Here is a 24,770-nt window from a genome sequence, read left to right as displayed (position 1 = left end):
AAAAAAAACAAAAAGTATTCTAAACGTGGGGAATGTTTGGTTCCCAACTGGGAACTAGTCAGTTCCACCCGCTTGAAACAGATACTGGTACAGATAGTCATACAAATCGATCCGCGCTTTATACCCCTTGGCACCGTAACGCACCAGTGCCTCGAATAGTTGCGCCACACTGATCCGGTGCTCGGTCAAGAAGTTGTACATCTCGAGCAACCGTTCCTCCAACCCAGGCTCGTTGCAGGTAAAATAGAGCAGTGGCCGCCCGACGACGCACGCTACCATCAGCTGCACCAGTGCCTTGAGCGGTGCATGGCCTCCGAACGCACCGCAACCCCAATTTCCGGTGGCAATGCCCGGTGCTGGTGTCCGGCCGTCCAATCCATCCCGGAAGCCAGCGTATGCCTTTCCCAACTCCCGGCGCAATGCTTGCTGTTCGTACTGATCGACTCCCGGCTGCATCCGGATCGCATCCAGCCCGACAATGTAACACTGCCGACGGCCACTCGCATCCCTCGGGGTCTCATCTCGGTAATCCGCCTGGAACGTGAAGCTGGACGCATAGTTCGCATAGTTGCAGTACCGTTCCGTCCCGAGCACCAGGTACGCTTCCGTCTCGCGCAACGCCTCAAACAGTAGCCGGCCAACCAACAACTCCGGATTGATGACGCACCGTATCTCCTCCTGCACACAACCGTGTCCGATGACGCCTCCGCCCAGATATCGATTGGCGAACACCATCTGCAGCAGTCCGGCGCCCTGATCCTCGATCGTACCGTCCGGCGAAACGTGCAGCGGAACACGGTCACGGGTAAACTGGGCGTCCACCGTGCCCCAGTCCGGGACGTGGTGCACCGGTACGTAGCGCCGTTGGTACGTCAACACACCGGTCGGCATGCGGGTGCACACCCGCCGGAAGTAGTGACACAGGCACTTTATCTTCTCCACCACCGACTGATTGGTGCCGGCAAACAGTGGCGCAAAGTTCCCGCCCGAGAAGCCCTTCGCCAGCGTCGCCTTGGGCAGTGGGTATGTGCAGAAGAATGCGTTCGCCAGCAGACAAGCAGCCTGCTCCTGTGTCATCGACACTGCGTGCGTTCGCCAGTGGACCAGCAGTGGGACCGGCGTCTGGAACAGTTCTGTCAGCCGGAGAGCAAGCCGTACCATCCGGGGCAGTGTGTCACCGAAGAATGCGGTCCGCTCCTCCTCCTCGCACTGCTCTTCGAACAGCCGGTGCAACGCAACAAACCGGAAGTGCGACCTGTAGTCGGGATTGTACTGCAGGATAGTGTCCTCTAGTTGACGTGAGTCGGCGATCGGTTTCGATAATGCCCGGCACACAAGCGTCCACCGGTTTTCCACCGCATGCGATCCGTCCGCGTTCCGCATCATGCACCGGGACATGGTCGGCAGGCGCAGGATTGGACCATTTCCGACTGCTGCTGCTGCTGTTGCCCGTCCGATGCTACAGTACGGAGCGGGTGGTCTGCCCGAATGTGGCTGGTAGGGCAGTTCGTACAGTACCGTGTGATGGTCGGTACGCTCAATCGCTGGAAAATGGGTCACCTCATACGGATCGGTTCGGCGATGGTAAATCGCTTCCAACGGACAGCCACGATTTGTTTCCATCTTTGCATCGCTTTCCCTGGGGCAACCATCTACCGGAAGAAAAAAGGGCATTCGCTTAGCATAGGCACACACACCACAACTTTCCTTTAACCAAACGGTGCAGTACATACCGTTCGAAGCACCCGGCGCTTCCATCAGTAATTGATCCGCTGGCACTTTTTGTCGTACTCGAGCTTGGAATGAAACACCATTCGGTGAAATGGTGAAATTATTTGCAATTAAACCGATCCCGAAAAAGGTTTACTACACAAACTCTGCACGTACCCCGAATATAGAAAGTGGGATTTGTAAACACTGCCTAAGCCGGTACAACTCTTGACAAAACGTCAGACGTCATTTCAATTTGACGTTTCGCTTATGACTTTTAAATGACAGATAGACGGTATGAAATACATTATTGCATCATAATCGCATGATTGCATGATTGATTATTGTTCCGATCCGGGCAAAGAGCATAACATTGAATCCATCTTTGAACACAGCATCTTCTGAGGGAACATCCAACCCCGATCATCCCATTTCTCGCAAAGTTATCGTAGAAACTTCATTTTTCGTGGGAATGTTGAGATCGGATCAACCACCGCGAAGTTATCACCGATTTTTCCGAAAAAATGTAAGAGTTGCTTCCTTCTGGCTTGGATCATTTTTTTTTATAAATTGATTCTGAATAATGTGGCCAGCGCTACCCACTGGTTGAAATTCTAGCCAGGCATTTGAACAAGCACATTTTTGGCTGCAAAAAAGCCAAAGCTTTGCGGCGGAATGACCGTAACAAATTAAAGTTTTTTTTTTTTAATTAAGCTACTGAAATCAAATCAAAGTTCAAATTAAAAATTGGATTTCTTTCCGATTTGAAAAAAGAACAATCCTATAAATGAGCATGTTGGGTATCTGTTTCTAATTCAGTTTATTTCTATTATTTGAAGAACATTTCGTTGATTTTAATTTTTTTAAACCGTCAAATCAATTGCAACGTAAGCATCAACCCTCAACGTTACAAGCACTTGATACATTCGTTTTGTTTGCAATAGGCGTTTAAAGCCCAGGCGAAACTAAACAAATTAAATGCCAACCATATTTGTTTCTCAAATTATTATTCAACGTTGAACATGCACTAAAAATAAATTTAAATATTTCTTTCAATATTCAATAGACAGTAGAACAAAATTAACAGTGCAACGGTGATTATGTTTATGTGTTGATGCAGTGTAATCATACACTAACCAATAATCATTTCAATCGTGTTTCTAAAAATTCATCAGAAAAAAGCAACCATGGCGCAGGAACCATTCGCTCGACAGCCAGCGATTATGGTGTACAGTAAGTAAGAAGCCTCCCCGGTTTTTGCCGGGTTCCCCTGCTGGCCAGGATATTAGCGAACACTTTAGCGAACAACACCTTTCAAACAAAATTAACGGTCCAACGGTGGTTATGTGTTGGTGCAGTGTAATCATACACTAACCAATAATCATTTCAATCGTGTTTCTAAAAGTTCATCAGAAAAAAGCAACCATGGCGCAGGAAGCATTCGCTAGACAGCTAGCGATTATGGTTTATAGTAAGTAGTAGTTTCCCCGGTTTTTGCCGGCTTCCCCGGCTGGCCAGAATTCAAGTCTTTGCTCCCATTTGCAGACTATCTGCTGGAATGGCGAATGGAGCCTCTGGCCGCACAGTTTGCCGCAACCTGTCCCGTGATGGCTAACGAGTATCAAACCCCAGACCATGGCATGCTGTCGACCATTCCTTACCGTCGTCTGCACGATACGATGTGGGAACATATTGAGCTGCTCGACGCAAGTAAGTGTGAAATGGTTCCTCTAGCTATGGCCTCCGAAATGTTCCTACCATCCTTGTCTTTACAATTCCGTCTCCCGTTCCACAGTGCGCCAAACCATTCAGTTGTTCCACAAGGAAGTGCCGATACCGTTCGGAGCAACCAGCTGGGATAAGATAAAGGTTATCCTGGATTATTTTTACGTGAAGAGTACGGCCCCACCTATCAAAGCTGGCGATGGTGCTAAGCAAGCCACGGGTACGGACGTCAATTTCGTGGATGATCCAGCAACGGAACCAACCTCAGTGGGGAACGCCATTAATTTGAGTGAGCAAAGTTTTAACCTGAGTGAATTTATTCAGCCAATTGTGGTGCATACTCCCTCACCGGAACCGGAAGTCCAACTATATCAGCCACCGGAACCATGTACCAACAACGCGAACGAACCAAACACCACCGGAATGCCAGAGCTGCTGTACCTGGGAAGGTATAGACAGTCGCAACTTAACACCATTTTCAACACGAAGGAAGGTAACGGGCAGCAGCTACAGCATGCGATCAAATCCGACGTGATAGATCTGACTCAATCAGAGGAAATCGTCCATCCACCGCCGGATGCGAATGATCCCGCGCCAGAGGTAGCAAACTTAAATCCGGGACCCACTGCTCCGATAGTTGCCAGCCTTCCGATGCTGGAAATGGATGCCTCAATGGAGAAAGTTTTTACCCCACCACAACCTTTGCTGGCAGAGCCAGAAAAAAATAATCCCGAACCAGAGGAAACCATCACAGTGTCGGAGAAGCCAGAGACCAAATCGGTCATCATGCTGGCCAAATCCCCAACCAGGACCACCACCGGTAAACAGAACGAGGATGAATCGCCTGGCCAAAGGTAAGTTTCAGCGTTCACTACAAACTAGTGATGCGAATAGCAGCTCAAAGAGCTAATTCATTCGCTTATTCACTCTCTATAGGGATTTGATTTTTTTTTTCATAAACTCTATCACTTAGGGGAATATTTCAATACTGCAAGCCTATTATGGAACTTTGCAAAAATGTAATGGAATTACATTTGCAATCAGTTAAATGATTAAATGGTTAAATGAAGCAGTAATAAGAATAACTTTAGCTATTTTTTTTTTACCTCGGTTCAAATGGCTGATAACGTATGCTGATATAAACAAGCACAGAATCGAACGAAACGCTCAGAAGAGATTCCACTGTATAATCGCAATTTTTCCCTAATTTAATGTAACATTCCACTACATGATTGCAAAGTTGCACAAGAATTTTTAAATATTCCACTCTCCATTTGAAAATTGCACAGAATGATTCAAATGATCCATTATATGGATCGAAACCCTGTAACTTCGATTGTAATGACTTAACTTATACGGAAATTAAGGGAGGGTTGGTCTCATCGGTATTGTCTCTCATAACTTCGTTACGCCTCTCATAACAGGTGTTACAACTCATTTCCCAAAAGAGTTATCAAAACTCTTTATGATGAGTTTATTTAAATCATTCTCTAGAAAGATTTTAGTCCACTCTTGCTCTTTACGCGCAACACTACTACAATCCTTCATGTGTAAAAATTGTGGTAAAAGTAGATTTGTTATTTGTTCTGTTTTTCGTTACAGCAGCATTCTCGTCTCATCGTCATCCGAGCCGGTGTGCCGCCTGAATCTCAGTTCCCCCAAGCGAAACCTAAGCAATCGTACACCTTCAAGTTCAACAGCGAAGCGTACCAAACAATCACCAACCATTAGTTCGGACCTCACCAATGTGCCTACGCTTGACGTGACGAAACAATGTACCGGTGGTGCTAAGTTGGCAAAGCAAATCCAACAACCGACCGAGGAAGCTGGACCACCACCCACACCACTTGCTCCGGCGAATCGCCGCCCGATACGTGCCTGTACTGTGAACAAGAAGCGGGGGATCGAACAATCGTACAATAGGGCGGATGTACTGTCACCAGAGCTGGCAACGAGCTGCATCATGAGATCGGATTCGTTTGGGGACCATCCCTCTGCCGGCACGCAGGATGAAGCGGCCATAGATGCCGTGCTGACCAAGCTGCACGGTGAAAAATAGGCGAACAAATTTAAGGAATAGGAGAGAAGGAATTATTCGTGTCCTCTCCATTATTTTAAACACCGTACGGGTTTTCTTCCAGGAACATTATTTTGTTAGTTTTAAGAAACGTTTTCTTACCGACAATGATGTTTGCGTTCACTTCAGCCAGTAGTTGACTGTAAATGTTGAACTGTAAAGCGTCGGGTACAAATTAATGTTTACAACACTAATAAAACGAAACTGTTGTTCTAACGCAAAGAAAAAGCTTGTGCCTTGAGTTTGGTAGGAAAACAAGCGTGGATTTGATCTATAGTTTGGATCTCCCTTTGGATTGGAATGTTATTCGGCGCTACATGTGCAAGGGAAAGATATGCCTGCCAACCAGAGAGAAGACTAGATGTCAGGTCGAGATCGCGTGATAATAGTGTGGCATGGATAACAACTAGTGAAGAGTAAATTCGACCAAAAAAACGGAAGCGCTTACGAATGACTCCATCAATTTTGGAAGTGGCTCCGAAAGGAAGGTGCAATATTCCGAGTTCGGAACCGTCCGGAATCGTCGGAGCCATCCGGAGCCGTTTGGTCCTGTCCGGAATGTTTTCATTTCATTGAATTTGATGATAGATCACGAATGTAGATTACATCACCGTTTCATGGACGATTTGAAGCGCTGCGGAATTTCAATTCATTTCAGCCCCAGCGTTTCCGACGGTTTCGGAACTGCCGACTAGCGGCTCCGGACAGAATTTTTTCCCTAGATTCAAACGTTATTGCCGATTTTCGCGAAAAAATGTACCAGTTGCTACCAATAATAACCGCAACAAACAAAAGTGAAAGTAAGCTCTCAAATTAAGTTAGTCAAATCAAATCAAAGTTCAAATTAAAAATTGAATTTCTTTCCGATTTCAAAAACGAACAATCCTATAAATGAGCATGTTGGGTATCTGTTTCTAATTCAGTTTATTTCTATTATTTGATGAACATTTCGTTGATTTTAATTTTTTTAAACCGTCAAATCAATTGCAACGTAAGCATCAACCCTCAACGTTACAAGCACTTGATACATTCGTTTTGTTTGCAATAGGCGTTTAAAGCCCAGGCGAAACTAAACAAATTAAATGCCAACCATATTTGTTTCTCAAATTATTATTCAACGTTGAACATGCACTAAAAATAAATTTAAATATTTCTTTCAATATTCAATAGACAGCACTTTAGCGAACAATACCTTCCAAACAAAATTAACAGTGCAACGGTGATTATGTTTATGTGTTGATGCAGTGTAATCATACACTAACCAATAATCATTTCAATCGTGTTTTTAAAAATTCATCAGAAAAAAGCAACCATGGCGCAGGAACCATTCGCTCGACAGCCAGCGATTATGGTGTACAGTAAGTAAGAAGCCTCCCCGGTTTTTGCCGAGTTCCCCTGCTGGCCAGGATATTAGCGAAAACTTTAGCGAACAACACCTTTCAAACAAAATTAACGGTCCAACGGTGGTTATGTGTTGATGCAGTGTAATTATACACTAACCAATAATCATTTCAATCGTGTTTCTAAAAGTTCATCAGAAAAAAGCAACCATGGCGCAGGAAGCATTCGCTAGACAGCTAGCGATTATGGTTTATAGTAAGTAGTAGTCTCCCCGGTTTTTGCCGGCTTCCCCGGCTGGCCAGGATATTAGCGAACACTTTAGCGAACAACACCTTTCAAACAAAATTAACGGTCCAACGGTGGTTATGTGTTGGTGCAGTGTAATCATACACTAACCAATAATCATTTCAATCGTGAATCTAAAAGTTCATCAGAAAAAAGCAACCATGGCGCAGGAAGCATTCGCTAGACAGCTAGCGATTATGGTTTATAGTAAGTAGTAGTCTCCCCGGTTTTTGCCGGCTTCCCCGGCTGGCCAGAATTCAAGTCTTTGCTCCCATTTGCAGACTATCTGCTGGAATGGCGAATGGAGCCTCTGGCCGCACAGTTTGCCGCAACCTGTCCCTTGATGGCTAACGAGTATCAAACCCCAGACCATGGCATGCTGTCGACCATTCCTTACCGTCGTCTGCACGATGCGATGTGGGAACATATTGAGCTGCTCGACGCAAGTAAGTGTGAAATGGTTCCTCTAGCTATGGCCTCCGAAATGTTCCTACCATCCTTGTCTTTACAATTCCGTCTCCCGTTCCACAGTGCGCCAAACCATTCAGTTGTTCCATAAGGAAGTGCCGATACCGTTCGGAGCAACCAGCTGGGATAAGATAAAGGTTATCCTGGATTATTTTTACGTGAAGAGTACGGCGCCACCTATCAATGCTGGCGATGGTGCTAAGCAAGCTACGGGTACGGACGTCAATTTCGTGGATGATCCAGCAACGCAACCAACCTCAGTGGGGAACGCCATTAATTTGAGTGAGCAAAGTTTTAACCTCAGTGAATTTATTCAGCCAATTGTGGTGCATACTCCCTCACCGGAACCGGAAGTCCAACTATATCAGCCACCCGAACCATGTACCAACAACGCGAACGAACCAAACACCACCGGAATGCCAGAGCTGCTGTACCTGGGAAGGTATAGACAGTCGCAACTTAACACCATTTTCAACACGAAGGAAGGTAACGGGCAGCAGCTACAGCATGCGATCAAATCCGACGTGATAGATCTGACTCAATCAGAGGAAATCGTCCATCCACCGCCGGATGCGAATGATCCCGCGCCAGAGGTAGCAAACTTAAATCCGGAACCCACTGCTCCGATAGTTGCCAGCCTTCCGATGCTGGAAATGGATGCCTCAATGGAGAAAGTTTTAACCCCACCACAACCTTTGCTGGCAGAGCCAGAAAAAAATAATCCCGAACCAGAGGAAACCATCACAGTGTCGGAGAAGCCAGAGACCAAATCGGTCATCATGCTGGCCAAATCCCCAACCAGGACCACCACCGGTAAACAGAACGAGGATGAATCGCCTGGCCAAAGGTAAGTTTCAGCGTTCACTACAATCTAGTGATGCGAATAGCAACTCAAAGAGCTAATTCATTCGCTTATTCACTCCCTATAGGGATTTGATTTTTTTTCATAAACTCTATCACTTAGGGGAATATTTCAATACTGCAAGCCCATTATGGAACTTTGCAAAAATGTAATGGAATTACATTTGCAATCAGTTAAATGATTAAATGGTTAAATGAAGCAGTAATAAGAATAACTTTAGCTATTATTTTTTTACCTCTGTTCAAATGGCTGACAACGTATGCTGATATAAACAAGCACAGAATCGAACGAAACGCTCAGAAGAGATTCCACTGTATAATCGCAATTTTTCCCTAATTTAATGTAACATTCCACTACATGATTGCAAAGTTGCACAAGAATTTTTAAATATTCCACTCTCCATTTGAAAATTGCACAGAATGATTCAAATGATCCATTATATGGATCGAAACCCTGTAACTTCGATTGTAATGACTTAACTTATACGGAAATTAAGGGAGGGTTGGTCTCATCGGTATTGTCTCTCATAACTTCGTTACGCCTCTCATAACAGGTGTTACAACTCATTTCCCAAAAGAGTTATCAAAACTCTTTATGATGAGTTTATTTAAATCATTCTCTAGAAAGATTTTAGTCCACTCTTGCTCTATACACGCAACACTACTACAATCCTTCATGTGTAAAAATAGTGGTAAAAGTAGATTTGTTGTTTGTTCTGTTTTTCGTTACAGCAGCATTCTCGTCTCATCGTCATCCGAGCCGGTGTGCCGCCTGAATCTCAGTTCCCCCAAGCGAAACCTAAGCAATCGTACACCTTCAAGTTCAACAGCGAAGCGTACCAAACAATCACCAACCATTAGTTCGGACCTCACCAATGTGCCTACGCTTGACGTGACGAAACAATGTACCGGTGGTGCTAAGTTGGCAAAGCAAATCCAACAACCGACCGAGGAAGCTGGACCACCACCCACACCACTTGCTCCGGCGAATCGCCGCCCGATACGTGCCTGTACTGTGAACAAGAAGCGGGGGATCGAACAATCGTACAACAGGGCGAATGTACTGTCACCAGAGCTGGCAACGAGCTGCATCATGAGATTGGATTCGTTTGGGGACAATCCCTCTGCCGGCACGCAGGATGAAGCGGCCATAGATGCCGTGCTGACCAAGCTGCACGGTGAAAAATAGGCGAACAAATTTAAGGAATAGGAGAGAAGGAATTATTCGTGTCCTCTCCATTATTTTAAACACCGTACGGGTTTTCTTCCAGGAACATTATTTTGTTAGTTTTAAGAAACGTTTTCTTACCGACAATGATGTTTGCGTTCACTTCAGCCAGTAGTTGACTGTAAATGTTGAACTGTAAAGCGTCGGGTACAAATTAATGTTTACAACTCTAATAAAACGAGCGTGGATTTGATCTATAGTTTGGATCTACCTTTGGATTGGAATGTTATTCGGCGCTACATGTGCAAGGGAAAGATATGCCTGCCAACCAGAGAGAAGACTAGATGTCAGGTCGAGATCGCGTTAGAATAGTGTGGCATGGATAACAACTAGTGATGAGTAAATTCGACCAAAAAAACGGAAGCGCTTACGAATGACTCCATCAATTTTGGAAGCGGCTTCGAAAGAAAGGTGCAATATTCCGAGTTCGGAACCGTCCGGAATCGTCGGAGCCATCCGGAGCCGTTTGGTCCTGTCCGGAATGATTTCATTTCATTGAATTTGATGATAGATCACGAATGTAGATTACATCACCGTTTCATGGACGATTTGAAGCGCTACGGAATTTCAATTCATTTCAGCCCCAGCGTTTCCGACGGTTTCGGAACTGCCGACTAGCGGATCCGGACAGAATTTTTTCCCTAGATTCAAACGTTATTGCCGATTTTCGCGAAAAAATGTACCAGTTGCTACCAATAATAACCGCAACAAACAAAAGTGAAAGTAAGCTCTCAAATTAAGTTAGTTAAATCAAATCAAAGTTCAAATTAAAAATTGAATTTCTTTCCGATTTCAAAAACGAACAATCCTATAAATGAGCATGTTGGGTATCTGTTTCTAATTCAGTTTATTTCTATTATTTGATGAACATTTCGTTGATTTTAATTTTTTTAAACCGTCAAATCAATTGCAACGTAAGCATCAACCCTCAACGTTACAAGCACTTGATACATTCGTTTTGTTTGCAATAGGCGTTTAAAGCCCAGGCGAAACGAAACAAATTAAATGCCAACCATATTTGCTTTTGTAAACATCCTGCTTCAAACAAAACCGGCTAAATATCTTGGTCAAGCACAATTGTCAAACGTGGATATATCAAATGTCAAAATGTGAAACAACCTGGTGAAATAAAGGAGAGACGTCACTTCTGTTGGGAAAGCGAATAGTGAAGAACGTGTTTCGGCCTTATGACTTCGGAAATTGAATTTAATTGAACTTTTTACAACTCAGAAGTGGGATTACCAGAGCCTATTAAGTGAACATTTTGAGCGTTCGTGAAAGGTGTAGTTTGTAGCCATCTCCGTGAAGAGAGTGTTAGTCAAAATGTTGACAAAAGATGAAAACGACGCCGCGACCGCCACGTTGCCCGATGAGAGAGACGCCGCTGCCGCCGCCATTTTGTACAGCGAAAAGAACAGTACGGTTCCACATGGTCTGAGCTTAGTCCGGAACTCAACAAACGCCATCACCGATGCAAATCACGAAATAGAGTTGCTGAAAAAGAATATCGAGATTCTTGAGCTGCAACAGAAAATCGCAGCTCTAAAAGCCTCAGCTACTGTTTCTTCGGGGCCACAACCAGCAGTCATCAAATTCGAAGAATTTGTTGATACATTTAGTGGTGACAATAGTGATCACATTGAGCGGTGGTTTAAGGAACTGGAACGAGTCTTCCTTCCATATAATATGGATGACACGAATAAGTTCCACTGTACACGTCGATTGCTTACTGGAACGGCAGCTAAATTCGTGAAATCACTCGATGTTGCAACCTATCATGAGCTGAAAGATCGTTTGATACAAACTTTCAGCAAAATCAAATCGGTTGAAAGTACGTACAAGCAGCTTAGAGCACGACGACTTGCACGGAATGAATCCATCATCAGTTATATCCTGGACATGCAGACCTTGGCTTGTGATACTCCGATCCCAGAAGAAGAATTGATCAACATCATCATTGATGGAATCGGTGATCCCATCAACACCGCATCAATTCGTTTCGCCGCCAGATCTATGAATGAATTGCAGCAGTTACTTAAACGATATGAACAAATTCGCCCACGTAATATTGCAACGCCGTCATCAGCCAGACCTATTAATCAACCAAATAAGGGCGGTAAAGAAGCAGGTGATATCCAGCAAACAAGATGCTACAATTGCTCAAAATATGGGCATTATCAAAGTTCCTGTCCTTCACCACGTCGACCGAACGGATCATGTTTCACGTGCCATAAGATGGGACATGTCAATCGGGACTGTCCACGTCGTGTCTCATCAACTTCAGCAGCTGTTCAGCAAGATGGGGAATTAGAGTACGCTAAACCGATTCAGTCAATTCAGGAGCTGGATGATTTTCGCTTGGAAATCACACGCCGCGATCAAGAGATAATGGCAATGGCTGCCAAAATGAAAACGCTCGAAGAGCAGCATCAGGATTATCAGCGTCACATTGCTGTCCTCAAGGAATCATTATGCGCTAAAGAAGAACATTACAACATGCTGCAATCAGATGTTGAAGAGCTGCGTAATCGGTTAGAAGAAAAAAATCGAATGATTGACAATTTGGAAAATTTGCTAAAGGAGAAAGATAATCAAGTTGATATGGCACGAGCAAGGCTCAGCGCAATGCAGGCAAACCATTGCAGCTCAGAAGGAGCGTTGACAAGCTTGGAAGAAGCAATTGGAGATAAGGAAAAACAAATGCAGCAACTGCGCGACCAGCGCGATCGAGCTGAAGCGGAGAAAAAAGAGGAACGAGAGCTACACGAACGTGAACTCGCCAAATTCAAGATGAAGCTTCACTCTTTGGACAGCGAGGTAGAAAAGCTAACGACACGTCTGCATAGAGCACTTGCCGAAAAGGATCGCCTGGAAGCCAGGTTCGAGGGACCTTATGTAATACACAAATGTTTGCCCAATGACAGATATGTAATACGAGACATTGATGGAGCACAACAAACTCAAATTCCCTACGATGGCGTACTCGAATCAGATAAACTAAGGAAGTGGATGTCGCAAGATGGAGACCCTACCCTGCATCAGTTTGCACATAGTCAGGGGGGAATTGAGGGCAATTCCCAAGTCAGGATAGCCGAGCTGTAAACATCCTGCTTCAAACAAAACCGGCTAAATATCTTGGTCAAGCACACTTGTCAAACGTGGATATATCAAATGTCAAAATGTGAAACAACCTGGTGAAATAAAGGAGAGACGTCACTTCTGTTGGGAAAGCGAATAGTGAAGAACGTGTTTCGGCATTATGACTTCGGAAATTGAATTTAATTGAACTTTTTACACTTTTCAAATTATTATTCAACGTTGAACATGCACTAAAAATAAATTTAAATATTTCTTTCAATATTCAATAGACAGCACTTTAGCGAACAATACCTTCCAAACAAAATTAACAGTGCAACGGTGATTATGTTTATGTGTTGATGCAGTGTAATCATACACTAACCAATAATCATTTCAATCGTGTTTCTAAAAGTTCATCAGAAAAAAGCAACCATGGCGCAGGAAGCATTCGCTAGACAGCTAGCGATTATGGTTTATAGTAAGTAGTAGTCTCCCCGGTTTTTGCCGGCTTCCCCGGCTGGCCAGAATTCAAGTCTTTGCTCCCATTTGCAGACTATCTGCTGGAATGGCGAATGGAGCCTCTGGCCGTACAGTTTGCCGCAACCTGTCCCGTGATGGCTAACGAGTATCAAACCCCAGACCATGGCATGCTGTCGACCATTCCTTACCGTCGCCTGCACGATGCGATGTGGGAACATATTGAGCTGCTCGACGCAAGTAAGTGTGAAATGGTTCCTCTAGCTATGGCCTCCGAAATGTTCCTACCATCCTTGTCTTTACAATTCCGTCTCCCGTTCCACAGTGCGCCAAACCATTCAGTTGTTCCACAAGGAAGTGCCGATACCGTTCGGAGCAACCAGCTGGGATAAGATAAAGGTTATCCTGGATTATTTTTACGTGAAGAGTACGGCGCCACCTATCAATGCTGGCGATGGTGCTAGCAAGCAAGCCACGGGTACGGACGTCAATTTCGTGGATGATCCAGCAACGGAACCAACCTCAGTGGGTAACGCCATTAATTTGAGTAAGCAAAGTTTTAACCTCAGTGAATTTATTCAGCCAATTGTGGTGCATACTCCCTCACCGGAACCGGAAGTCCAACTATATCAGCCACCGGAACCATGTACCAACAACGCGAACGAACCAAACACCACCGGAATGCCAGAGCTGCTGTACCTGGGAAGGTATAGACAGTCGCAACTTAACACCATTTTCAACACGAAGGAAGGTAACGGGCAGCAGCTACAGCATGCGATCAAATCCGACGTGATAGATCTGACTCAATCAGAGGAAATCGTCCATCCACCGCCGGATGCGAATGATCCCGCGCCAGAGGTAGCAAACTTAAATCCGGAACCCTCTGCTCCGATACTTGCCAGCCTTCCGATGCTGGAAATGGATGCCTCAATGGAGAAAGTTTTAACCCCACCACAACCTTTGCTGGCAGAGCCAGAAAAAAATAATCCCGAACCAGAGGAAACCATCACAGTGTCGGAGAAGCCAGAGACCAAATCGGTCATCATGCTGGCCAAATCCCCAACCAGGACCACCACCGGTAAACAGAACGAGGATGAATCGCCTGGCCAAAGGTAAGTTTCAGCGTTCACTACAAACTAGTGATGCGAATAGCAGCTCAAAGAGCTAATTCATTCGCTTATTCACTCCCTATAGGGATTTGATTTTTTTTTTTTTCATAAACTCTATCACTTAGGGGAATATTTCAATACTGCAAGCCTATTATGGAACTTTGCAAAAATGTAATGGAATTACATTTGCAATCAGTTAAATGATTAAATGGTTAAATGAAGCAGTAATAAGAATAACTTTAGCTATTTTTTTTTTACCTCGGTTCAAATGGCTGACAACGTATGCTGATATAAACAAGCACAGAATCGAACGAAACGCTCAGAAGAGATTCCACTGTATAATCGCAATTTTTCCCTAATTTAATGTAACATTCCACTACATGATTGCAAAGTTGCACAAGAATTTTTAAATATTCCACTCTCCATTTGAAAATTGCACAGAATGATTCAAATGATCCATTATATGGATCGAAACCCTGTAACTTCGATTGTAATGACTTAACTTATACGGAAATTAAGGGAGGGTTGGTCTCATCGGTATTGTCTCTCATAACTTCGTTACGCCTCTCATAACAGGTGTTACAACTCATTTCCCAAAAGAGTTATCAAAACTCTTTATGATGAGTTTATTTAAATCATTCTCTAGAAAGATTTTAGTCCACTCTTGCTCTATACGCGCAACACTACTACAATCCTTCATGTGTAAAAATTGTGGTAAAAGTAGATTTGTTATTTGTTCTGTTTTTCGTTACAGCAGCATTCTCGTCTCATCGTCATCCGAGCCGGTGTGCCGCCTGAATCTCAGTTCCCCCAAGCGAAACCTAAGCAATCGTACACCTTCAAGTTCAACAGCGAAGCGTACCAAACAATCACCAACCATTAGTTCGGACCTCACCAATGTGCCTACGCTTGACGTGACGAAACAATGTACCGGTGGTGCTAAGTTGGCAAAGCAAATCCAACAACCGACCGAGGAAGCTGGACCACCACCCACACCACTTGCTCCGGCGAATCGCCGCCCGATACGTGCCTGTACTGTGAACAAGAAGCGGGGGATCGAACAATCGTACAACAGGGCGGATGTACTGTCACCAGAGCTGGCAACGAGCTGCATCATGAGATCGGATTCGTTTGGGGACAATCCCTCTGCCGGCACGCAGGATGAAGTGGCCATAGATGCCGTGCTGACCAAGCTGCACGGTGAAAAATAGGCGAACAAATTTAAGGAATAGGAGAGAAGGAATTATTCGTGTCCTCTCCATTATTTTAAACACCGTACGGGTTTTCTTCCAGGAACATTATTTTGTTAGTTTTAAGAAACGTTTTCTTACCGACAATGATGTTTGCGTTCACTTCAGCCAGTAGTTGACTGTAAATGTTGAGCTGTAAAGCGTCGGGTACAAATTAATGTTTACAACTCTAATAAAACGAAACTGTTGTTCTAACGCAAAGAAAAAGCTTGTGCCTTGAGTTTGGTAGGAAAACAAGCGTGGATTTGATCTATAGTTTGGATCTCCCTTTGGATTGGAATGTTATTCGGCGCTACATGTGCAAGGGAAAGATATGCCTGCCAACCAGAGAGAAGACTAGATGTTAGGTCGAGATCGCGTGAGAATAGTGTGGCATGGATAACAACTAGTGAAGAGTAAATTCGACCAAAAAAACGGAAGCGCTTACGAATGACTCCATCAATTTTGGAAGCGGCTTCGAAAGAAAGGTGCAATATTCCGAGTTCGGAACCGTCCGGAATCGTCGGAGCCATCCGGAGCCGTTTGGTCCTGTCCGGAATGTTTTCATTTCATTGAATTTGATGATAGATCACGAATGTAGATTACATCACCGTTTCATGGACGATTTGAAGCGCTGCGGAATTTCAATTCATTTCAGCCCCAGCGTTTCCGACGGTTTCGGAACTGCCGACTAGCGGCTCCGGACAGAAATTTTTCCCTAGATTCAAACGTTATTGCCGATTTTCGCGAAAAAATGTACCAGTTGCTACCAATAATAACCGCAACAAATAAAAGTGAAAGTAAGCTCTCAAATTAAGTTAGTCAAATCAAATCAAAGTTCAAATTAAAAATTGAATTTCTTTCCGATTTCAAAAACGAACAATCCTATAAATGAGCATGTTGGGTATCTGTTTCTAATTCAGTTTATTTCTATTATTTGATGAACATTTCGTTGATTTTAATTTTTTTAAACCGTCAAATCAATTGCAACGTAAGCATCAACCCTCAACGTTACAAGCACTTGATACATTCGTTTTGTTTGCAATAGGCGTTTAAAGCCCAGGCGAAACGAAACAAATTAAATGCCAACCATATTTGTTTCTCAAATTATTATTCAACGTTGAACATGCACTAAAAATAAATTTAAATATTTCTTTCAATATTCAATAGACAGCACTTTAGCGAACAATACCTTCCAAACAAAATTAACAGTGCAACGGTGATTATGTTTATGTGTTGATGCAGTGTAATCATACACTAACCAATAATCATTTCAATCGTGTTTCTAAAAATTCATCAGAAAAAAGCAACCATGGCGCAGGAACCATTCGCTCGACAGCCACCGATTATGGTGTACAGTAAGTAAGAAGCCTCCCCGGTTTTGTCCGGGTTCCCCGGCTGGCCAGGATATTAGCGAACACTTTAGCGAACAACACCTTTCAAACAAAATTAACGGTCCAACGGTGGTTATGTGTTGGTGCAGTGTAATCATACACTAACCAATAATCATTTCAATCGTGAATCTAAAAGTTCATCAGAAAAAAGCAACCATGGCGCAGGAAGCATTCGCTAGACAGCTAGCGATTATGGTTTATAGTAAGTAGTAGCCTCCCCGGTTTTTGCCGGCTTCCCCGGCTGGCCAGAATTCAAGTCTTTGCTCCCATTTGCAGACTATCTGCTGGAATGGCGAATGGAGTCTCTGGCCGTACAGTTTGCCGCAACCTGTCCCTTGATGGCTAACGAGTATCAAACCCCAGACCATGGCATGCTGTCGACCATTCCTTACCGTCGTCTGCACGATGCGATGTGGGAACATATTGAGCTGCTCGACGCAAGTAAGTGTGAAATGGTTCCTCTAGCTATGGCCTCCGAAATGTTCCTACCATCCTTGTCTTTACAATTCCGTCTCCCGTTCCACAGTGCGCCAAACCATTCAGTTGTTCCATAAGGAAGTGCCGATACCGTTCGGAGCAACCAGCTGGGATAAGATAAAGGTTATCCTGGATTATTTTTACGTGAAGAGTACGGCGCCACCTATCAATGCTGGCGATGGTGCTAAGCAAGCTACGGGTACGGACGTCAATTTCGTGGATGATCCAGCAACGCAACCAACCTCAGTGGGGAACGCCATTAATTTGAGTGAGCAAAGTTTTAACCTCAGTGAATTTATTCAGCCATTTGTGGTGCATACTCCCTCACCGGAACCGGAAGTCCAACTATATCAGCCACCGGAACCATGTACCAACAACGCGAACGAACCAAACACCACCGGAATGCCAGAGCTGCTGTACCTGGGAAGGTATAGACAGCCGCAACTTAACACCATTTTCAACACGAAGGAAGGTAACGGGCAGCAGCTACAGCATGCGATCAAATCCGACGTGAAAGATCTGACTCAATCAGAGGAAACCGTCCATCCACCGCCGGATGCGAATGATCCCGCGCCAGAGGTAGCAAACTTAAATCCGGAACCCTCTGCTCCGATACTTGCCAGCCTTCCGATGCTGGAAATGGATGCCTCAATGGAGAAAGTTTTAACTCCACCGCAACCTTTGCTGGCAGAGCCAGAAAAAAATAATCCCGAACCAGAGGAAACCATCACAGTGTCGGAGAAGCCAGAGACCAAATCGGTCATCATGCTGGCCAAATCCCCAACCAGGACCACCACCGATAAGGTGAGTCGGGCCAAGAAGAGGACCAAGACCACCACCGATAAGGTGAGTCAGGCCAAGAAGAGGACCAAGACCACCATCGGTAAGGTGAGTCGGGCCAAGAAGAGGAAGAATAAGACGGTCGAAAAGACAGACAAATTACCACAAGTCAAATGTGCCGTAACGCGCGTGCAAAACACGCTGGACGGCAGCGATACGTCGGATTTGGCTTCTTCACCGGATGAGGACGCGGACGTTCGCAAAATGCTCGAAAGTGTGAAGCAGTACCGCAGGCGGCAACAGAACGAGGATGAATCGCCTGGCCAAAGGTAAGTTTCAGCGTTCACTACAAACTAGTGATGCGAATAGCAACTCAAAGAGCTAATTCATTCGCTTATTCACTCCCTATAGGGATTTGATTTTTTTTTCATAAACTCTATCACTTAGGGGAATATTTCAATACTGCAAGCCCATTATGGAACTTTGCAAAAATGTAATGGAATTACATTTGCAATCAGTTAAATGATTAAATGGTTAAATGAAGCAGTAATAAGAATTACTTTGGCTATTATTTTTTTACCTCGGTTCAAATGGCTGACAACGTATGCTGATATAAACAAGCACAGAATCGAACGAAACGCTCAGAAGAGATTCCACTGTATAATCGCAATTTTTCCCTAATTTAATGTAACATTCCACTACATGATTGCAAAGTTGCACAAGAATTTTTAAATATTCCACTCTCCATTTGAAAATTGCACAGAATGATTCAAATGATCCATTATATGGATCGAAACCCTGTAACTTCGATTGTAATGACTTAACTTACACGGAAATTAAGGGATGGTTGGTCTCATCGGTATTGTCTCTCATAACTTCGTTACGCCTCTCATAACAGGTGTTACAACTCATTTCCCAAAAGAGTTATCAAAACTCTTTATGATGAGTTTATTTAAATCATTCTCTAGAAAGATTTTAGTCCACTCTTGCTCTATACGCGCAACACTACTACAACCCTTCATGTGTAAAAATTGTGGTAAAAGTAGATTTGTTGTTTGTTCTGTTTTTCGTTACAGCAGCATTCTCGTCTCATCGTCATCCGAGCCGGTGTGCCGCCTGAATCTCAGTTCCCCCAAGCGAAACCTAAGCAATCGTACACCTTCAAGTTCAACAGCGAAGCGTACCAAACAATCACCAACCATTAGTTCGGACCTCACCAATGTGCCTACGCTTGACGTGACGAAACAATGTACCGGTGGTGCTAAGTTGGCAAAGCAAATCCAACAACCGACCGAGGAAGCTGGACCACCACCCACACCACTTGCTCCGGCGAATCGCCGCCCGATACGTGCCTGTACTGTGAACAAGAAGCGGGGGATCGAACAATCGTACAACAGGGCGGATGTACTGTCACCAGAGCTGGCAACGAGCTGCATCATGAGATTGGATTCGTTTGGGGACAATCCCTCTGCCGGCACGCAGGATGAAGCGGCCATAGATGCCGTGTTGACCAAGCTGCACGGTAAAACATAGGCGAACAAATTTAAGGAATAGGAGAGAAGGAATTATTCGTGTCCTCTCCATTATTTTAAACACCGTACGGGTTTTCTTCCAGGAACATTATTTTGTTAGTTTTAAGAAACGTTTTCTTACCGACAATGATGTTTGCGTTCACTTCAGCCAGTAGTTGACTGTAAATGTTGAACTGTAAAGCGTCGGGTACAAATTAATGTTTACAACACTAATAAAACGAAACTGTTGTTCTAACGCAAAGAAAAAGCTTGTGCCTTGAGTTTGGTAGGAAAACAAGCGTGGATTTGATCTATAGTTTGGATCTCCCTTTGGATTGGAATGTTATTCGGCGCTACATGTGCAAGGGAAAGATATGCCTGCCAACCAGAGAGAAGACTAGATGTTAGGTCGAGATCGCGTGAGAATAGTGTGGCATGGATAACAACTAGTGAAGAGTAAATTCGACCAAAAAAACGGAAGCGCTTACGAATGACTCCATCAATTTTGGAAGCGGCTTCGAAAGAAAGGTGCAATATTCCGAGTTCGGAACCGTCCGGAATCGTCGGAGCCATCCGGAGCCGTTTGGTCCTGTCCGGAATGTTTTCATTTCATTGAATTTGATGATAGATCACGAATGTAGATTACATCACCGTTTCATGGACGATTTGAAGCGCTGCGGAATTTCAATTCATTTCAGCCCCAGCGTTTCCGACGGTTTCGGAACTGCCGACTAGCGGCTCCGGACAGAAATTTTTCCCTAGATTCAAACGTTATTGCCGATTTTCGCGAAAAAATGTACCAGTTGCTACCAATAATAACCGCAACAAACAAAAGTGAAAGTAAGCTCTCAAATTAAGTTAGTCAAATCAAATCAAAGTTCAAATTAAAAATTGAATTTCTTTCCGATTTCAAAAACGAACAATCCTATAAATGAGCATGTTGGGTATCTGTTTCTAATTCAGTTTATTTCTATTATTTGATGAACATTTAGTTGATTTTAATTTTTTTAAACCGTCAAATCAATTGCAACGTAAGCATCAACCCTCAACGTTACAAGCACTTGATACATTCGTTTTGTTTGCAATAGGCGTTTAAAGCCCAGGCGAAACGAAACAAATTAAATGCCAACCATATTTGTTTCTCAAATTATTATTCAACGTTGAACATGCACTAAAAATAAATTTAAATATTTCTTTCAATATTCAATAGACAGCACTTTAGCGAACAATACCTTCCAAACAAAATTAACAGTGCAACGGTGATTATGTTTATGTGTTGATGCAGTGTAATCATACACTAACCAATAATCATTTCAATCGTGTTTCTAAAAGTTCATCAGAAAAAAGCAACCATGGCGCAGGAAGCATTCGCTAGACAGCTAGCGATTATGGTTTATAGTAAGTAGTAGCCTCCCCGGTTTTTGCCGGCTTCCCCGGCTGGCCAGAATTCAAGTCTTTGCTCCCATTTGCAGACTATCTGCTGGAATGGCGAATGGAGCCTCTGGCCGTACAGTTTGCCGCAACCTGTCCCGTGATGGCTAACGAGTATCAAACCCCAGACCATGGCATGCTGTCGACCATTCCTTACCGTCGCCTGCACGATGCGATGTGGGAACATATTGAGCTGCTCGACGCAAGTAAGTGTGAAATGGTTCCTCTAGCTATGGCCTCCGAAATGTTCCTACCATCCTTGTCTTTACAATTCCGTCTCCCGTTCCACAGTGCGCCAAACCATTCAGTTGTTCCACAAGGAAGTGCCGATACCGTTCGGAGCAACCAGCTGGGATAAGATAAAGGTTATCCTGGATTATTTTTACGTGAAGAGTACGGCCCCACCTATCAAAGCTGGCGATGGTGCTAGCAAGCAAGCCACGGGTACGGACGTCAATTTCGTGGATGATCCAGCAACGGAACCAACCTCAGTGGGGAACGCCATTAATTTGAGTGAGCAAAGTTTTAACCTCAGTGAATTTATTCAGCCAATTGTGGTGCATACTCCCTCACCGGAACTGGAAGTCCAACTATATCAGCCACCGGAACCATGTACCAACAACGCGAACGAACCAAACACCACCGGAATGCCAGAGCTGCTGTACCTGGGAAGGTATAGACAGCCGCAACTTAACACCATTTTCAACACGAAGGAAGGTAACGGGCAGCAGCTACAGCATGCGATCAAATCCGACGTGATAGATCTGACTCAATCAAAGGAAATCGTCCATCCACCGCCGGATGCGAATGATCCCGTGCCAGAGGTAGCAAACTTAAATCCGGAACCCACTGCTCCGATAGTTGCCAGCCTTCCGATGCTGGAAATGGATGCCTCAATGGAGAAAGTTTTAACCCCACCGCAACCTTTGCTGGCAGAGCCAGAAAAAAATAATCCCGAACCAGAGGAAACCATCACAGTGTCGGAGAAGCCAGAGACCAAATCGGTCATCATGCTGGCCAAATCCCCAACCAGGACCACCACCGGTAAACAGAACGAGGATGAATCGCCTGGCCAAAGGTAAGTTTCAGCGTTCACTACAAACTAGTGATGCGAATAGCAACTCAAAGAGCTAATTCATTCGCTTATTCACTCCCTATAGGGATTTGATTTTTTTTCATAAACTCTATCACTTAGGGGAATATTTCAATACTGCAAGCCTATTATGGAACTTTGCAAAAATGTAATGGAATTACATTTGCAATCAGTTAAATGATTAAATGGTTAAATGAAGCAGTAATAAGAATTACTTTGGTTATTATTTTTTTTACCTCGGTTCAAATGGCTGATAACGTATGCTGATATAAACAAGCACAGAATCGAACGAAACGCTCAGAAGAGATTCCACTGTATAATCGCAATTTTTCCCTAATTTAATGTAACATTCCACTACATGATTGCAAAGTTGCACAAGAATTTTTAAATATTCCACTCTCCATTTGAAAATTGCACAGAATGATTCAAATGATCCATTATATGGATCGAAACCCTGTAACTTCGATTGTAATGACTTAACTTATACGGAAATTAAGGGAGGGTTGGTCTCATCGGTATTGTCTCTCATAACTTCGTTACGCCTCTCATAACAGGTGTTACAACTCATTTCCCAAAAGAGTTATCAAAACTCTTTATGATGAGTTTATTTAAATCATTCTCTAGAAAGATTTTAGTCCACTCTTGCTCTATACGCGCAACACTACTACAATCCTTCATGTGTCAAAATTGTGGTAAAAGTAGATTTATTGTTTGTTCTGTTTTTCGTTACAGCAGCATTCTCGTCTCATCGTCATCCGAGCCGAGCGCCTGAATCTCAGTTCCCCCAAGCGAAACCTAAGCAATCGTACACCTTCAAGTTCAACAGCGAAGCGTACCAAACAATCACCAACCATTAGTTCGGACCTCACCAATGTGCCTACGCTTGACGTGACGAAACAATGTACCGGTGGTGCTAAGTTGGCAAAGCAAATCCAACAACCGACCGAGGAAGCTGGACCACCACCCACACCACTTGCTCCGGCGAATCGCCGCCCGATACGTGCCTGTACTGTGAACAAGAAGCGGGGGATCGAACAATCGTACAACAGGGCGGATGTACTGTCACCAGAGCTGGCAACGAGCTGCATCATGAGATTGGATTCGTTTGGGGACAATCCCTCTGCCGGCACGCAGGATGAAGCGGCCATAGATGCCGTGTTGACCAAGCTGCACGGTAAAACATAGGCGAACAAATTTAAGGAATAGGAGAGAAGGAATTATTCGTGTCCTCTCCATTATTTTAAACACCGTACGGGTTTTCTTCCAGGAACATTATTTTGTTAGTTTTAAGAAACGTTTTCTTACCGACAATGATGTTTGCGTTCACTTCAGCCAGTAGTTGACTGTAAATGTTGAACTGTAAAGCGTCGGGTACAAATTAATGTTTACAACACTAATAAAACGAAACTGTTGTTCTAACGCAAAGAAAAAGCTTGTGCCTTGAGTTTGGTAGGAAAACAAGCGTGGATTTGATCTATAGTTTGGATCTCCCTTTGGATTGGAATGTTATTCGGCGCTACATGTGCAAGGGAAAGATATGCCTGCCAACCAGAGAGAAGACTAGATGTTAGGTCGAGATCGCGTGAGAATAGTGTGGCATGGATAACAACTAGTGAAGAGTAAATTCGACCAAAAAAACGGAAGCGCTTACGAATGACTCCATCAATTTTGGAAGCGGCTTCGAAAGAAAGGTGCAATATTCCGAGTTCGGAACCGTCCGGAATCGTCGGAGCCATCCGGAGCCGTTTGGTCCTGTCCGGAATGTTTTCATTTCATTGAATTTGATGATAGATCACGAATGTAGATTACATCACCGTTTCATGGACGATTTGAAGCGCTGCGGAATTTCAATTCATTTCAGCCCCAGCGTTTCCGACGGTTTCGGAACTGCCGACTAGCGGCTCCGGACAGAAATTTTTCCCTAGATTCAAACGTTATTGCCGATTTTCGCGAAAAAATGTACCAGTTGCTACCAATAATAACCGCAACAAACAAAAGTGAAAGTAAGCTCTCAAATTAAGTTAGTCAAATCAAATCAAAGTTCAAATTAAAAATTGAATTTCTTTCCGATTTCAAAAACGAACAATCCTATAAATGAGCATGTTGGGTATCTGTTTCTAATTCAGTTTATTTCTATTATTTGATGAACATTTAGTTGATTTTAATTTTTTTAAACCGTCAAATCAATTGCAACGTAAGCATCAACCCTCAACGTTACAAGCACTTGATACATTCGTTTTGTTTGCAATAGGCGTTTAAAGCCCAGGCGAAACGAAACAAATTAAATGCCAACCATATTTGCTTTTCAAATTATTATTCAACGTTGAACATGCACTAAAAATAAATTTAAATATTTCTTTCAATATTCAATAGACAGCACTTTAGCGAACAACACCTTTCAAACAAAATTAACGGTCCAACGGTGGTTATGTGATGATGCAGTGTAATCATACACTAACCAATAATCATTTCAATCGTGATTCTAAAAATTCATCA

The 24,770-nt window shown here is 43.7% G+C and overlaps 1 protein-coding gene across 1 annotated transcript; it reads right to left on the bottom strand.

Annotated features, from left to right (window-relative positions):
* Positions 1-54: 54 nt before the first annotated feature.
* Positions 55-1,758, bottom strand: LOC126563740 (poly(ADP-ribose) glycohydrolase-like). Its single transcript, XM_050220442.1, has 2 exons — positions 1,734-1,758; positions 55-1,652 (listed from the first exon to the last, which is right to left on the bottom strand). Exons 1-2 carry the CDS (start codon positions 1,756-1,758, stop codon positions 55-57), a joined length of 1,623 nt encoding a protein of 540 aa, XP_050076399.1.
* Between the last annotated feature and the right edge of the window lie 23,012 nt (positions 1,759-24,770).

The sequence above is a fragment of the Anopheles maculipalpis genome, chromosome X (assembly GCF_943734695.1).
Source record: "Anopheles maculipalpis chromosome X, idAnoMacuDA_375_x, whole genome shotgun sequence".
NCBI lineage: Eukaryota > Metazoa > Arthropoda > Insecta > Diptera > Culicidae > Anopheles > Anopheles maculipalpis.
Note: the sequence above shows the minus strand (reverse complement) of the source record. Positions and strands in the feature narration are given on the sequence as shown.